Below are 17,820 nucleotides of genomic sequence, written 5' to 3' on the forward strand. Positions count from 1 at the left end.
CCGGAATGCTGTACTTTGATTATACATACTACTCCTTTCCGTAACATTCGCGAACACAGCGTCTCTAAAATTAAACGGGAATTTAGAAATTTATGTCTTGCATTTTTTTCTCGAACTCTCCGCGAGTTAATCACAAGCAACGAGATTAACTTGTGTAATGTGATTTTAGTATTACGAATATATATTTGGGAAACTGTTGATAGGAAAACATGAAGAAATATGACGTTATGTAACGTATGTCAGTTTTCTATTTACGGCTTCAATGTTTGAAGCATTAGATTCGTTCCGTTGTGACAGTACCGAATTTTATGACGAATCAAGTACGCCAGTTTTTTTTTTTTTTTTTTCCTTTATATACCATATTCAACTATATGCGAGCACTGCAACAGTGCGCATCGCATCTTTAACTTTAGTCCGAAAGACATATATGTCGTTTTACATCCTAATATACGACTAGCGATGCTTCGCATTGTGAGCACCGCAATTCTTTCGCTGAAGTAACCGGAAACATCGCGTTATAGAGATTCATGCTGCTTTCTAGCAGAAATACTGCGCGTTTTATGACTCTCTGAAGGATACATTCACCTAAGTAGAAATAAGAAGAAGTTCCTAATCTCATTGCACGTTAATATTCTGTTTGTCTTATGCTAGCGCACTGTTTCACTCGTAAATAATTGAACCGATTAGTACTAATTAAATATTAAATGTCCGTTGCATCGAGATTCGCGTAATCGTATAATTTGAACGAAACTTTACGGCGCAAATCAAACTCTATTAAAATAATTTACACAAAAAAGGTAATTTTGCTGAGGCATTAAAAAATTTAACTATTATAGATACGGATCTGAAAATAATTTTATTGGACCACTAAAATAATTATGTAAGACGCTTAAACTGCCTGCTAGAATGTCAAAACTTTTCGCAATATTGCTCATCATTCTTGAGATTGCTGCGTAATTATTTAAATGGCCCAACAAAATTATTTTTAGATCTGTGTGTATATCTAATTAAATTTTTTAATACTTCAGCAAAATCGTTCTTTCCGTGCACTTCAAGCAAACTTTACTGCTTCAACTTTCACGTTATAAGATATTGCAAAAAATATCTTACTGAATTTCTATTATGGAAATTAGAAAATTAATTCTGATAAGATATCTTTTTTTGAAATCGGCACTCGAAGTTTAAAATCGTAGAGTCGTCTCTTTCCATATTCCCAACGGGTATTAAAAGGAAAATGTTGTAAGGACGCACACACGTCAGCCTAACGTGACAGCTGAACGACAAACATACCCAGAGGCTCTCCCATAAAATAGTGTCCGAATATGTTCCTGAGTTCACCTACAATTGAAGTGTGTATATATATATAATATATAGCTTTTGTACGACGTGTAAAACGAAAGAGATAGATATCAGTAAGAGAGTGATCATTTATTACAATATATTGATATACATCTCAAGAAAATGGAACGATAATTATTGAGTGAAATACCTACACGAAAGTGGGAAATTTACGATAAATTACATTCTAAACGTGCGTAAATTACGTTCGCGCTTCTTACAAGACATAACTATATGCGACTACATTTAGGGGCGTTTTTACAAATCAAATTACTGCGCAACACACCGGCGTATAATTCGACACGTGCATATGCATCGTAACGTGACGCTTCCACCACGGAGGCAATTACGTTTCGCTCGCTTCCGAAAATTCGGCACGCCGGAGTAATCCCTGAAATTACGTGCCGCGAAATAGTGGCGACGTTGCCTTCGTTAGAAATAATCCGCCGTGTCGGAGGCAGAAGCCTGGCACGATCTAACGGACCCGAATTGTCAATTCCAGCCATACGCTACCTCTACATTCGACATTATACACAGCATTGTATACACTGTATACACTGAGACTATGTTTGTCTAATGTGATGGCTACTGGTCGATGAAATTGTTGGAGTAAGGTAGCGTATATTTTATACACATTTGGTTGCACATCACCTTTTCATTTGTTTTATCGGAAATTACGTTTTATTTCATAAATATAGACAGCTCATTTTCTGATCTTTATAGTATAATATCTGTGTTGCATTACACGGAAAGAAGTATTACTGAAGTACTTAAAAATTTCACTAAATATAGATGTGAAATCTAGTAGAACGCTTAAACGTTGATAAGAATTCTGTAAAAAAGTTGTTATATATTAATAGTGTCAGCGTCTTACATAATTATTTTGATGGTCCAAACAAAATTATTTTCAGATCTGCAGCTAATTAAATTTTTAGACATTTTAGCAAAACTGTTCTTTCTGTGTAGGAAGAACTGAATCATGTATCAACATCTCTTTTCAACTCGATATTTGAGAGAGAGAGAGAGAGAGAGAGAGAGAGAGAGAGAGAGAGATCACTATTTATTATACGCTCCCAGATTGAATCCTCTGAAGCCCCAAAACCAGACACGCAAATACATAAAAAACTATAAATTAAATAATATTATTAAGTACGATAAAAGAAAAAGTAAGGAAATGTAAAAAAAATAAAATAAAATTAGAGGGAGAGATGAATCAAGTTACCTCACTTTTTCTAAATCGATAATACAACTTTATATTATAGAAATGCGCATCCATATTTATTACATCTATGTTTTATTCAAGAATTTTTAATAAATGTAGTAAAATCATTTTTGGTAAATTTGTTGTGCGCGCAAGTTCAAGTATAAATGACAACTTGATATAATATTAAATACAGATGCAAATATTAAATGCAAAATATATCTGAGTTTGCAAAATTAACACATGTACGACAAGAACGTACGTCTTTCCATAATAATAACAACGATAGAAAACAACCAATGTGTCCGCGCATACGTGTATCTTTGCTTCTAACGATGTGCGTACGCAGCGGTGCACCAGTACGCGCGTATAATGGAGGGCTCTGGGAAACGAATGATACTGCGGGACGGTAAAAGAAACGACAGCAGGAATAAATTGAAAGAACGGGATACATATAGAGAAATGCAAGGTGCAAGCGAAGACCGAGGAGAGCGGCGCCGAGAAAGAGAGAGAGAGAGAGAGAGAGAGAGAGGCGAGGAGAGTGGATTGTTATGTGGGATAGCGAATATATGAGGAGGCAGTAAGGAGTAAGAGAGGCAAAGGGGAAATAATTCCCTGGAGCAGGTGCGATGAAACCGGTCGCGTCTCCACGCGCCAAGCCGTATTTACTCGCCATCAGATAGGCGGTAACCTTTCCACCTACCAGACATTCAGGTTTCATCGAACATATATAGGTATTTCCTTGCGAAGGTAGAGCGACAGAAAAGAAATCCCTGTTGAGCGTCAGGCGTATCGTCAGGCGAATAAAGTGTCGCCGCAAGGGAGTGTCGCTAACTGTCGCGTTATAGAAAATTCGCGCTGTGCATCGACCGCGCAAGGAGAAAAATGAATATCTCGTCTTGCCCCCATTTTGCTTTTGGAATACTAATCACCGGTTTTGACGACGTCGGTTAATTTTAATCGCAGTTTAACCGTCCCTCGTAATTAAACGAGGATTAAAGTTAATTGATGCTGATGAAGCCGGCCATGAAGAGGACCGGTAAAGTAGTATCTCGCTGGAGAGTATAACTCTACTTGTGTGATTATCTTATTTCGAAATTAACCTATTTTGCGAAAGATCCTGGTACGAATATAAGGCGTGTCTGTCGCCGAGGTCAAAGGCAAACCTAACAAGATCCAGACCAGATCACGTCGGTTGCATACTGAAGAGGGAATTGGATAAAAACAGAACGGAGCTCCTTTTCCCGCGAACAAAGGAGTCTGTCGCGAAGAAACGGGGCCGGCGTATCTACGATTGTTTCGAAGATCTTTAGCGATTTGGGCCAACCGAATGGAATCGTGCTATTTTCGTGCATCGATCGATGCCGGTGACGGTGTTTCTTCCGTCCAGAAACCGCGTTGGTAAGCTAAGAAGCGTATAAAGATCCGGGCATTAGAGGATGGCCGAACTGGTTGGCTGGCTGTCTGGCCGAATGAATCCAGATCCGCGGGATAAAAGCAAGAAAGCGAGGCTCTGGCTCCTCGCTTCTTCCGGATTCTCGTCGTCTCCGCGGTCACGCGTTCGCGGAATCGTGCCATCACTTTCCTTTTTCTCTTTTTCTTGCTTTTTTCTCTATTTTCTGTCCCTCTCTATATATATCCCTGTATATATATAAAAAGAGGAGGAACGAATATATATATATATATATTCGTTCCTCCTCTTTTTCCTTTGGGACTTTAACGTTACTCTGATCGGACTTCTTTCTAGGCAACGTTTCCAAGACAATCGGAGGACCACAGATAATCGCACGAGCCAATCAGTCCCGCATTGAGTTCCGGAACTCTCCTCTTTGCGTCGAGCCTTCAGGGAGGAAGAGAGGAACATGTGAAAAGGAAAAGCGAGGTAGACGGGGAACAAAGTAAAGAAGCTCCGACGAGATCCTTTCGGCGACCAGGACCAAAAGCAGCTTTTCCGAGTCACTCTTGGCGTTTCACGAAGAAGAGCGGATTACAGAAAGGCTGCAGATGAAGAATGAGATACGAGGATTAATAAGAAGACAATCGAGATCGTGTGTTACCGTAAATATAACGACGGATGAAAAGTCGCAGTTTTTCGTTTGCAATTTCGCACAACGGCGACCAGAAGGAGGTCGGCCGCATTAGCTCGACGGAGACTTATCGAGCGTCGGGGATTCGAGTTGTAACGCTCCTTCATGACATATTTTTCACTGTAATCATGCGATCTGCGTGCGATCTACATACGGCGATACTGCGCTCGTGAGAAACTCGTTAGTTGCACCGCGACATTCGCCGCGGGCTGAGAAAACGCGGACGCAATCTGTAATCTATAGATTATATGTGATTCAAATGAAATTACTCTAATCCGCGACGTAATGGGAATTGCCACCGAAGTCGTGCCTCCTCTGTAGAGCACGCTCTGATTGCCTATTGCGTTCGGAGAGACGCTATTAGCGCTATTTGTATCATTCTCGTTCTCTTTAAATCTTTTCGAGTGAAAATTGAGCCGATTGAAAAAAAAGAATGAATAAAGAAAGTCTTCAACGAGAGTGACAAATTTTCACTCTTTTTTTTCGAGTAAGACTTCGCTCTTTTGGAATGAGATTCACTTCAAAAGAAAAATTTCATTGCTTTTTTTGGAATGAGATTCATTCCAGATTTCATCTCTTAGAGTGACTTTCATTTTAAAAAAGTGAAATCTTAGCTCAAAAAAATGAAACCTCTAAAAAGCGAAAATCTATTATCCTTGTGTTTGAGAGTGAAAATATTTTTATTCTTTTTTTCAATTTTCCATCTCAAATTTAGAGAATTGTTTTACGCCTAATAAACGATGAGAAGACAGAATGACGCAAATAATAGCGTACGCTTCTTGCACGCACTCCTAAAATCAAATCTACATGAAAGTTGAAGTTTATCCAACTTTGGTGCGTCCAGCGTTCTACATCCAGAGCCTACGACCTGAAATACGTAAAGTTCAGGTTCTAATTTTATGACCTGCGATTTGCGTTCTGCGTGCTATGTATAGACCCGGTTTAAGGATGCAGGGCGCAAATACGGAGGATACATTGAAATTGAATGAACTTTCATGTCCTGCGTCCTGCAACTGGAAATACATCATACAGGTCACGCTGCGGTCTAATCTTGCCACTGTTCTATATATATAAATCCAGCTTTAGGGATGCATTTGAAGAGACGCTATTAGCACTGTTTGTGTTATTCTATCCTCATCGTTTATTAGACGTAAAACAAAGATAGAATGATACAAATAGCGCTAATATATAACGTCTGCCCGAATGCATTTTAATAGGCAATCAGGGCAATTTTCAGTGATTTTATTCAAATCCGTGTCTACCGTAACTAGCGGTGTGTAACTGGGTAGGCGTGCGTCCGGAGCAATCAACGATTATCTGCTATTGAGACTGCACACTGAGAAGAAACATCGATTTATATAGCTTTAATTTAGGAAAATCAACCAAAGACATTTCAGGACGCACTTCTTCTTCGGCAATCGGAAGAGATAATCTGCCAGGTAATGATAGAGTTGTCCTTAGACGCGAGTCTATCTATGTCCCTCTTTTCTCGCGCTATCGTTCGAGGAAAAAAAAAAGATTTCTCTCCAGTAAAGCGACTTTATCGCTCGAGCGGTCGCACGCGTTGGAATTCAGGAGCTTCCAAATAACTCCGGTCGAGAGATTATGATCAAAGAGGTTCTCCCTCTCCCCGCGCGAGATCGTTTAAAGAACTTTCGGGCTAAGAAAGGAAGGAAAGGGGGTGAGAGAGAGAGAGAGAGAGAGAAGAGTTTTACGGGAATTACGACTTAGCGCGCTTTGTAAGTAAGTAACAGCTCTTCGGTCGACGAGGGGTGGAGTCGCGGAAATGTAATTTGCCGCAAATGTTCGCGTAAGGACTGGCTCCGCGCAGCTGCTCCAGACGAATTCGCGCGTACGATATCGCCTTACTTACGCGCGCGCGAGACGAGACGAACAGGAGCGGGACCGGAGAGCGGCAAATGCAGAGCAATAATGACATCACGTGCACAAGGCAGGTTCATAGGTCGGGGGTTTCTTATGTTCTGTCTTTCGCCGCTATTGCCACGCTTTTTGTCGGCGACGCTTGCTGTGGGGGCTGCCACGCCCATATCGCATGTTCCCATCGTTTCTATCCTTCGCGAATCTCGCGCGGTACATATCTTTTTTGTTAAAGAGGTTCTCCCTTATTAATTTTCCGCGTATGTATATATATATATATATACTATATATATCTACACCAAAAGAGAAATCGTCCTTGCAATAGAATTTAGCCTTTGATAAAAGCCATCATTATAAGTGTATTTTTATTTGCGTTATATGGATATTCTCTTAATTGCGTCCGTATTCTAAATACAAGTCAAACCAAAATTATGATTGCAATATTAAGGGAAGAATTTGAGACCCCATGGTGAGCGCCATGATAAAAGCATAATACGACTAGACGTTTACAAGGATCGATTCATTTAATCGAAAAGCCTCGTTACTTGGCAAACGGCCAAATAGAAAAGCCATGAAATGTACGTAACCCGGACATGCTTGCCGCGGGAGGGGGGAAGCGAGTCTTTAATAATTCATCAAGATTCCTATGTAAAATTAGCGCTGTTAGTATTGAATAAATTTCATCGGTCGTGCTGCGGCATTGTAACGTCGCCATCGTTCTCCGCATTATTCTAATTAGCTATAGAATACATACATCCGTACGTGCATAACGTAGCATAAATAATTGAAAACGCCGCGGATAGTAGAGGTGCTTTATGTAGATATGGCGTGGGATGCATCTCTCTTTCGGACGATTATTTTCGACGATTAACGTAGACATCGCGTGTAATATTTAATATCAATAATCGTCGAAAATCGTCGATCCCGAAGAAGGTAGACTCTCGCGCACGAGTATTGGAATTGTACAAATAAATAAAACGATTATTATTTGACCGTTCCCTTTGGGATCCTCGTGCGCTCATGCTTGTTATCAAACCCTTCTCTGAACAACGAGAGCTGTATTACGCGCGACAGATCGCTTATTGTGCATGCAAATCTCCGAGCGCTTCGTTCACCGTGAGCATATTATAGACAGGCAAATAAATACGGCGTGTGATCCGCTGGATAATCAATAGTCGAAGCGGAAACATCGCGTGATGAGAGGAGAACTAGTCAACGTATGCGATATCCGTGCGGTATGTGTGTCGCTCGTGTTTCGTGATCTGCAAAATGTGTACGACAAAAATATATATATATTATCATACATACATATATTGTCAATTTACTAAGTATATTGACTCGGTGAGATTCTCAGAGGAGGGATCGATGATCGAAATATTCAAAAATTTCGCATTAGTAATAACATCAGGAATAACATTATCAAATGTTCAATATTTGACTCATTCTTAAAACGAGAATTGATGCAACTCTGTGTGCGTAGAAACGATATTTTTATGTATGTGAAACGTACTCGTCTGTTTATCCTAACTGTTAAGATATTCTCAAGAAGATATACTAATGTAACGTCACACAGCTTCTCGACGAATATCATAAATATTTATTTAAAATAGAACTTTACAGTGTAATTTAATTCTGTTTATTCAGTAACTCAAAAAGATATTTGTTTGTACTTTTGTTTATGTTATAATAAAGCAATTTGTGAAAATATTTTGATGTTTTAAAAACGTATAATATTTTATGTGTTATTTTTATTAATCCCTTACATTTTGCATTGTAAAATTATTGTAGTGCAACGAAAATCTTCTTTTTTTACCTTTAAGTAAATTTACTTAAAAGACTATAAGAAACTAATATGCTCTGTGTGTGTGTGTGTGTGTGTGTGTGTGTGTGTTTGTGTGTGTGTGTGTATGTGTGTGTGTGTATTAGTATCTTATGTAGTGATAAAATAGTTTCATTATATTACAATTCCATGTATTGTTCTTCGAGCGAAAATACGGAAAACTTATGTTGATGGAACATAAAAACAAGCCAGCAAAATAATTTAATAATTCAACTTAAATATTTTCAGATTTTGCATCCAAGTTTTTATACATATATTTTAGCGAAATTATTTTTTCCGTGTAGAGAGGAAAAGAGCATCTTATTTGTAAAAGTTGAATCCTTAACATTTATTTATTTATTTTTTTTTTTTTTTTTTTTACTGACTAGTTCTATCGTCAGGAAAAAAGCCATGGCGGAATAGCGCATTAGTCACAACTCGATGGAGCTCGCGGAAAATTTTCGCCGGAAGGTTCTCCATCCGCGTACTAACAGAAAGTTTGACCGGCCAGCCAGGTAGCCAGCTAGCCAGCCGGCCAGCCAGCCAGCCGGCTATGGGGTCGTTCGTTAGCCAGGACTTTGAAATACCGCGGTTTCCTGTTTTTCTCGTGCTACACATATCGCCTAGTCGCGCCGACTTATTTCGCGCCAGCGTGCTCGACCGAACGTTGTACACCGCACCATTGTGGAAATAGTTCCCGCGATGTTTCTCGTGCTCTTCTCACTTCCCATTTTTATTCTTCTTCCTTCGTTTTTTTTTTTTTTACCTTTTTACCTGTTCACTTTTCCCTCCCTCTCGGTTTTTACCTCTCGCTTTTCAAGGCCGGATATCCTTCTCTTACGGCCGAGTCATCCTCGGCCACGGAGTCCGCTCTCTCGCTCGTTTTCCATCGTCGCGTCCGCCGTTGGCTTTTCCTTTCTTTTCCGGCGTTGCGGTCGAAGCCGCACCACGGTGCCGCCATTTACGCGAACATCCTCGATAATAAATCCCGTCGAGTGATTTACGAAGTATCCCCCTTCAACCACCCCGTGAGCGAACACCCACGGACCGCCTTCCGGGCGTAACCCCCGTGCAGTTTGAAAATTAATAACGCTGACGGCGATAGGCGCTGTAACGCGGCTTTTATAGCCCTGCGATTGCGGAATTAAATATCGCGACAAAGACGACCGTCAGCAGCGCGATGGTATAATCGTCGATTATTTCTACACATGTCCGCTAGTAATTGCGCGAGAATTGCATATTTTCCGATTACTAACGTTAAAATTTTTCCCGTGAAATGGTATTAATTTCTTCATGAAAATATATCATGTTATTACTACGATGCTTTGTAATATTAATAATTAGCCACAGTATATATGAATCAATTATTTTTAATTATTTCAGAATATAATATAAAAACTGTAACATAATTGGCTTAATTAAATATTTTCTGAAAAAGATGTAATATCGTGAATACAAAATATACTTACACGTAATATATAAAATGTACAAAGTGAAAAAGATATATATTATTTTTAGAGAGAGAATAGAAATGACTTATTAGACGTAAAATACAACTAAAATTAAAAAAGCGGAGAGATTTTCTAAAAGAATATTCTTTATAAAGCACAAAATTTACTACGACTTTGTATCAAATCGATAGTGCGCATCATATGCTGATTAAACGTTATAGAAGATAAAAAAGATACGATAAAAGGATTAATATTATGCATGCGCCTTTTGTTAAACGTTGCTATACGAAATGCAAACAGTAATATGCGAGGCGGAAAATGACGTTTGGCCTTTATGCTAGCCGGATGTGAGAAAATCGTGATATCGAGGAGGACATGATATGATCCTGCATTACAAATAGGAACTGTTACGACATTGGTGCGCAAGAAGACATAAGCGCAATGGCACGGAAACGAGAGGCTGCAACGAAACTGCGACGCGGAATTTCAACAGCGAAACTCGTTGAACGCGAAAGAGCTTCCAATAGCCTAAAACTTTTATTAAAAATCGCAAACCTGCAACTTCTGCTTAATATCGATATTAGGATAATTTCACGTAAACGTGTTATTTTTCACGAATTTAGGCCGTTGTATATTTTCATAGATCATGCTCCAAATTCTAGCATTTTGTTTCCTCACTTCAATAAACACAGTCATCTCGAGGAAAATAATATTGCATCATAATTTTATGTATTGGAAAGATGATAAAAAATTAATTTGAAACTTAAATAATTAGTACTGTAAAGATAATACTATCTCTTTAGAATTGCAAATCAGCAATATCATTTTAGCTTTTACTTCAGTAATATTCTAATATAATAATATTTTATTTAAAGAGGATATATAATTTGCTGTAATCTTTTTTTTAGTCGCCGATTCATTAATAATTAATTACTGGATAAATCTCAGAGAGATACTATTATCATCGTATTAAAAAATATAGCTGTTCAATCATTTATATTTCCAATTGTTCATAATTAAAAAACTATCCTATAATACATTTCAGTATTCTTTTTTAGAGAAAATTGATTCTAAATTGCACAGAAAATGTACAAGAGAAGTTTGTCGGACACATCACGGAGCGCCTTTTGTGTGCATGATGAATGACTTCGTAACGACGCGTCAATATCGAAATAAAACTGGCATTCTTTCCAGCTCGTTCCCTATTACGTATGATCGGGATAAAATGAACTTCTGTAACGCCATATATATCCGTCTATATGCAAAATTGCACGGCAAAATCACCGACAATAAAATCGTGCTCTAAGCGAAGAGAGGAGAAAAACCGAAGGGAGTGACAATACAGCGACGTACCAAAAATACGCCTTTCCCGACCCGACAACGTCACGTTCCGACTGCAGTTGCATCGCGGCTTCCGAATAGGGCGAACGTGTGCGCCATCGGGGTCGTGCACCCCGAGGTAAACCTGGGTAAGGCATCGTCGTGCATCCGGATACATTATCCATGCCGAGCTTCCGGTTATCTTGAGTCACCGATCGTTACCGTGTATTTCGCGACGGACATTGAAGCCCATTTTCTCTCTCTCTCTCTCTCTCTCTCTCTCTCTCTCTCTATTTTTCCCTTAATCCACGATGACATGAATGACATTTCAACAGAGGGGTACGACAACTGCGCTTTCTCAATTTTCTCATAATGTGGTTTCCATATCGTCGTAAAGATCTTCAAGTAAGAGATTGGACTGCTATCTTTTAATTAGCTCCGTCTCTCCCTCTCGGTATTAAAAAGAGAAAGTGAAAGTTTTGAGCTTCGCTCAAAGTCAAAGCAACGTTGTTACAATCAGGTCTTAAACAACTTTCTGTTTAATCCGTCATTTTTCAGAATTTAAGATACTCTGTAAATCTGAATCAGTGGATAATCACTGATTATTCGGTAATCGACATATTTGACATTGAATAATCAGTGAAATTCAATAGAAAAAGAGAAGAGTTTGTGCAAAATATCAATATTTGCATGTCACTTTCAATATCATTGAATTTATACATTAAAACAAGATTAATTAAGTTAAGGATTTCACATTTCATTGATTATTATTGGCATACTTGGGATTAATGTCAATGATTATTCGTATACTGATTCATATTTAGAGAGTAGGAGATGAGATAGATTATACAATATACAATCTCTGTTGAGATAAATGGCCAAATGAATTGATAACGAAGAATGTTAAAACTTATTGATTACATTTATTGTATTAGATACATTAAAAATGATAAGTGAAATCAGTTTCGAGTTTATAAAGTCGCATACAATCTACATACAAATTTAATTAAATGTAATAAAAAGAGATAGATTATGCATAAAATAGAACGCGATGCGTTTGAACACCCCTGGCATAAAACATCCACGTATCTCAATCTATCTTATTCGTTGATTTCACTCTATCTCTAGCAAGAAAATATGGCGGATCAATCAGAAGTTGTCTGAACAATCTTTTACTTGAGACTCTATATACTGCCGCCGTCCCTTCCCCTCCCCCCCCCTCAACGTCACCGCCACGAGCTGTAATTGCAGTTTCCTTTTATTTCGAGCCCGCGCAACGTTCGCGGAATACTACAGGTTTACCTGTGCTTTATAAACTTTTCTTCACATCTTATAGCCCGATATGAAACTCAAGCCCGGGGGTAGGTTGGCCGCGACCACGGCCGCGGCGGCAGCGCGACCGCCAGCGAAAGAATTTTAAGTTTCCATCGAACGAAGTTGCACTCCCGCGGAATTTCAATATCTTCGCCCGTAATGGACCGTTACTGTACGCATTACGCTCCATTACGAGCACGCGGTTTACCGCGAGGAGGATCTGTAGTCGTTTAAGCGCGTTTCGACGCACCACTTCGAAGCGGTGCGGTGGCCGTATATCCACTGATGACTTCAAAGAGAATCAATTTTAAAATACGCAGCGAATGGGAATAAACGCTTCTTTGAAACAGTTACCTTAAAAAACTCATTTTATACGTGTAATATCGCCGTGTCTCTTAACTTTCTTGCGCGCAATCAAAGGTCATTAATGTCGATTAAGTCATTGCGCAGTGATTTATGGGAAAGCTTTGATAAAACCAATATCTTAATGTACCTCTGCATAGAATACACGCTCTCACGTATCAATACATCCATAGTTTTCACATATCTAGAATAAATGATACTATTTTTTGTTTATAATTACAATATAAAATAAAGCAGGACGTAAATCGTATTTATTTCGTCTCAATTAACTTATATAAATTGTTAAGGATAATAATAGATTTATTGATTAACATATAATATATATATATATATATAAAATAGCGGATGGACGATGCAATTTGCAAAGAAAAAGTAAGACTATGAATAAAATGTTAATTGAGAGAGCTCTCTTTCAATGAAAAAATTCTAAATATTTTCTCAGTCTAAATATACCTTTTAATCTTTATTATCAAACGAAAAAATTAAAACTATGAACTTTTAATTCAAACTTTCGCTACTATTTTAGCAACGCTATGGACACGTATGTACACATGGCGTTATGTGTACAATTGGAAGTTTGCGCACTTTCATAATTTGCTTTACTGCTTTACTGTCAGCAATACAGTATATATAGTCGGCTGCTATGATACGGTATACGCGATATACGGATAGCATTTGATGTCTTTGATCGTAATCTATCCAGTTTAACGATCGAATAAAAATTTAATGTTGCACCTACCGTGGCAATTGAAGTAGCTAAAGTAACGCTACTGCGAACGTTCCACATCCCTATTAACTTTACAATCGTCCTACTTTAGTAATCGATGTTTAAACCATGACAAGGACATTGCGTTACACGCCGTATCGATGAGTATTGCTAATTTGTCATTAAAATCTTTAACTTTATCATCGTTTTTGCTTTATTTGCTTAACGAACAACTTTGAAACCCTTGATCAGTTTAAACGGTGGGTGGTATAAAATTTTAACGTGAAAGAACCTAAGAGTTTAGCTACACGATTAAATTTGAATTGTCATAAAAACGAGATAAGAACATTTAACCCTAATTGATATTTGCTAATTCAGCAAACTCGGACATTATTTTCTTCAACTACATTGTAAAAAATTGTTTGTACTAAATATTTTTCACAATGTTATATAATTTTGAATAACGTTATTTTATTGTGTTCTCGAATTTTAACCTTCAAAATGGAAATAAAATTGTTAAATATACGTTAATTTTAAATAAAGATACATTAATTTAAAGTGATGTCCAGTTAGCAGGCAGCACGGATCCCGATTAGAGTTAAAAGTACAAATGAGCGGGGATAAAAATATTTCGGAATAATAGATAAGAGGATTTTAAGAAGTTTAAAATATAAGCCAAAAGCTGACACACAGCACGAGATAGAATAACGATGACTTTCATATATCTCTATAACTGACAAGAATTGTGTAGAACAATCGAAGCTGTAAATTTGCGAATCCACGCATCGACGCAGTATGAGTTGTGGGATATTCTTTATTACGGAATTCTCCCTTTCTTTAACGCCGCGTTTCGCACAACCGCTTTATTTATAAAAAAAAAAAAAAAAAAAAAAACCGTCAACGCAAAATAATTTCATTACTCGCATGATATGTTTTTCCCAACTCGTGTACGTCCTCCGATCTACTCCACCCCGACACCATTCAATTTCGAACGGAACAACCGAATCTACGGCATACATACCATTAAGCAATTGTGTGCGCGCGTTACACGCCAGGGGTCCATCATTGGTTCCTGATATACACGAGAATTCGTGGATATGGGGTGGACAGAGGGGAAGGGGGAGGAGGAGGGAGTGGGGGGGGAGGAGGAAAGGGTGCACATGCAACGGCTTTGATTTTCAGTCCACGATACGCTACTGCCAATTATTCAGCGTACATGTTGGCCCATTGTGAATCTGTCGAGAGATGGCGGTCGATTACTGCATCCGAAGTGGAACCGTTATGTCAATTTGCATAATGCACCGATTAAATAAACGGGTTGCGGTCCTGTCCGATGTCGTGGAGCACGACGACGCGACGTGGCGGCGGAGGGCGCGTCCCCGTCGCTGCCCGCAAAACAACTATTGACAGGCGGCGAATTCTCGACGCCGTTCACGTCCCGTGCGTACGTCAAAATTAATGTACGCTCCCCATCTTTTTCCGGTGCTCGCCGCGCACGCGACACGTCACATCACGCACAACATGCACGGTAACGATTATGAGGTTGTCGCCGATGTCGCTACGATGACGGCCGCGCTAACTTGTCCTTCGCCATTAATTAGCGGCATAAATCGCGGGCGCGCGTCACGCCTGAAATTCTGTCGTGTCCTTTTACCCCGTCCCGTGTCGTAAATCAGAACGCATCATTTGTCACCTCGCACATCGGCCCGTACGTAATGCCGAAATATATATCGGATCAACCAAATAAATTCTCGTCTTGCTCGATTTAGTTTCGCGTTTAATGCCGCTATTTGCCCAAGCCGTTGTTGCATGATAATTACGGCACGATCCGACGACGTGTTCCGCCGATGCAGTAATTCCAGACATTGGCAAACGATCGCTGATCGTATAATTATTGTCCGTTCGTTTTATTGGCACATACGATGAATATACGCTGCATTCTGAAAAATCAATACAGTAATAATAATAAAACGATATTTAATGTCGAATGTGGAGATTTTTCTTTAGTGGAATTTTTGGAACGTCCACTAATTGAAGTTTATTCTGGTTAAATCCAAAAGTGTTAATAAAACAAAATGTATATTTCTCTCTCTCTCTCTCTCTCTCTCTCTTTATTTTTAGTTAACTGGTTAGATGACCGTCAGTATTTTTCGCTGGCATATTTTTTATTTGATACAAAAAAATGGTCATTGTAATCATTTTTTTACAGTCACAAAACGATCGCTGCGACTAACTGTGTTAATTAATTCAATTATTGCCGTTTGTTCAAGTGTTCTTTATAGTAGTGTACTTATCAAAGTTCTAGTCTTTATGATATTTGTCATACGCGACTAGATATAAACGGTGGAAATGAGAGGAAAATTTTATCAGAAATACGATTGTACACGTGTAGACATTTATTTTAATGTTTTTCTCATGCTATCTAGAGTCCTGTAAAATATATAATCAATAACTATTCGACATCATATTATAGTTTTTACTATCTACATCTGCTTCGATTATTAATATTTGACTATTAATATTTTTACCTGCGATACCAATCGAAAGTTTTTTAAACTTCTTTTCAAGAATTAAATTAATCATAATCTTTTTTGATTAATTTTAAATTCTTTGCATTAAATATTTCATTTACTGCCGGCACTAATCGAAATTAAAATTTTAATAAAAGAAACTGATCAGCTATCGTGTCACTATCTCGCGTGTCACATCTGCTGGTTCATTATCCTGCGTTGTGATATGGAAAATCGATATGGACGTCGATATAAGCGATCCTAATGCAGGCGCGTAAATATTTTCACTATGTTGAAAGCAGGGGAATATTGCAAGCGTAAACATTTTCCCCGTTACCTGCGAAAGCAACGTAGATACTTAGCCTTAAACGTGTCGGCGTATATAAGCGATGATGGAACTTTGGAGAAACATAAACCGTAGGAAGAAACCTTATAACAAGAATAGAAGGAATACTTATCGATCTGGACCAATTATTTTTCCCAATCCCATTAGCGGACGTAAACGAAAGGGGAAAGACGAAACTCCTCTCCTTTCGCAATTATGTGTTATACTTTATTCCCATCTGCCCTTTCTCTGTACTAGAAAGCTTCCAAGTTCTTCATTCACTTACGTGGCTCGTCGACGTCGCCAAGCAGAACTTCCGCAACGACGAACCGGGCCAGCAAGCTCATCAGCAAAAGCATCCTCTCCATTGTAAGCGAAATGAATTCTTGCCTCCTCCGTCTCTTCAATGCAGATACACTGTTCTTCTCCTTAAACCCTGCTTAAGTGGGAGTCGACGCGGCTGATAAATTTCAATGAGATGAGCGATCCCCGGTGATACGTCAGGTCATCCTCGGAATCTCGGTTCTAACGGGTGCATCTCGTCATAAGACGCTGGAGCTGGAGAATCCGTCGCATCGATCTGACTCGGTCCTCCGAGGTGGCCGATTTTCACTGGCAGTGAAAAACACGGGTTCCCAATAAAACGCTCCGATATACACTTTTAACGATAACGAGCGAGGGCGACGACGGGGGTCCCGACTTGCGCTTTGAGAGAAGGCTTAAGTGCAGTTGACGGAGCACGCGAGGCACTTCGCCGGTAGATTCTCGACGTAAAACTGCAGATTATAAGTAAGTCGCGTAACTCCTTAAGGGCTCCGCGCGATTACGCGCGTTATTTATGTACGGAAACTTCAGCGTCGTCTAACAGGGTTACTCGATCGAGTAATTGTACATCCTTGCACAGTCTATTGGCGTTCACTTCATACACCACTAAGTCTCACACGCGCGCACAGATGACCCATTCCACGTCTCTCCACGTCATCGCTCGGTGATAATGACGTAATGATGTTTTCGAGAACGTGGGACGGAAAAATCGATAAACTAGTTTGTCATATCGCGCGATCACGATAGCGTCAACGATCGCAACTAACACATCCGCTAACGAAAAACATTTTACGTTATGCACTTTGGTATATCGGGATTACCGCCCATCGTTCTCGTGCATCCTTCGTCCTCCGCGTAAAATTTACGCTGCGCCGCTTTCAATTATAGCGAAATGAAGAAAAGGCAGCAAACACCAAAGTATTGGTATCTCCAATCACATCGGACTTGGTAGATCCAACTCCATTTCAGGTACAAATGTGACCGATTACCTGGGAAGAATTATCTAGCTTAAATATTATCTATTTTATCTAAAAAAATATATCTCATTTCTTCTCGAGGGAGAATGTTCTAATCGCATGATTCCGTAAACCAAATCGCAATCTCGGGTCAGCGGCCGACAGTGGCGAACTCGTGACGAGTCTTCCTCTGGGACACGAATAGAGCGATCGCGCGAGGGTGGTATG

General features: G+C 39.2%; 1 protein-coding gene across 1 annotated transcript in view; it reads right to left on the minus strand.

Annotated features, from left to right (window-relative positions):
* The window catches only part of LOC108750840 (hemicentin-2-like), a 37,130-nt gene extending 20,450 nt beyond the window's left edge, over positions 1–16,680 (minus strand). Inside the window, exon 1 of the mRNA XM_018490648.1 lies at positions 16,599–16,680. Coding sequence (XP_018346150.1) covers positions 16,599–16,680 — 82 coding nt within the window. The remainder of the gene's footprint in view (positions 1–16,598) is intronic.
* Positions 16,681–17,820: the final 1,140 nt, after the last annotated feature.

The sequence above is a fragment of the Trachymyrmex septentrionalis genome, unplaced genomic scaffold (assembly GCF_001594115.1).
Source record: "Trachymyrmex septentrionalis isolate Tsep2-gDNA-1 unplaced genomic scaffold, Tsep1.0 scaffold37, whole genome shotgun sequence".
Lineage (NCBI taxonomy): Eukaryota > Metazoa > Arthropoda > Insecta > Hymenoptera > Formicidae > Trachymyrmex > Trachymyrmex septentrionalis.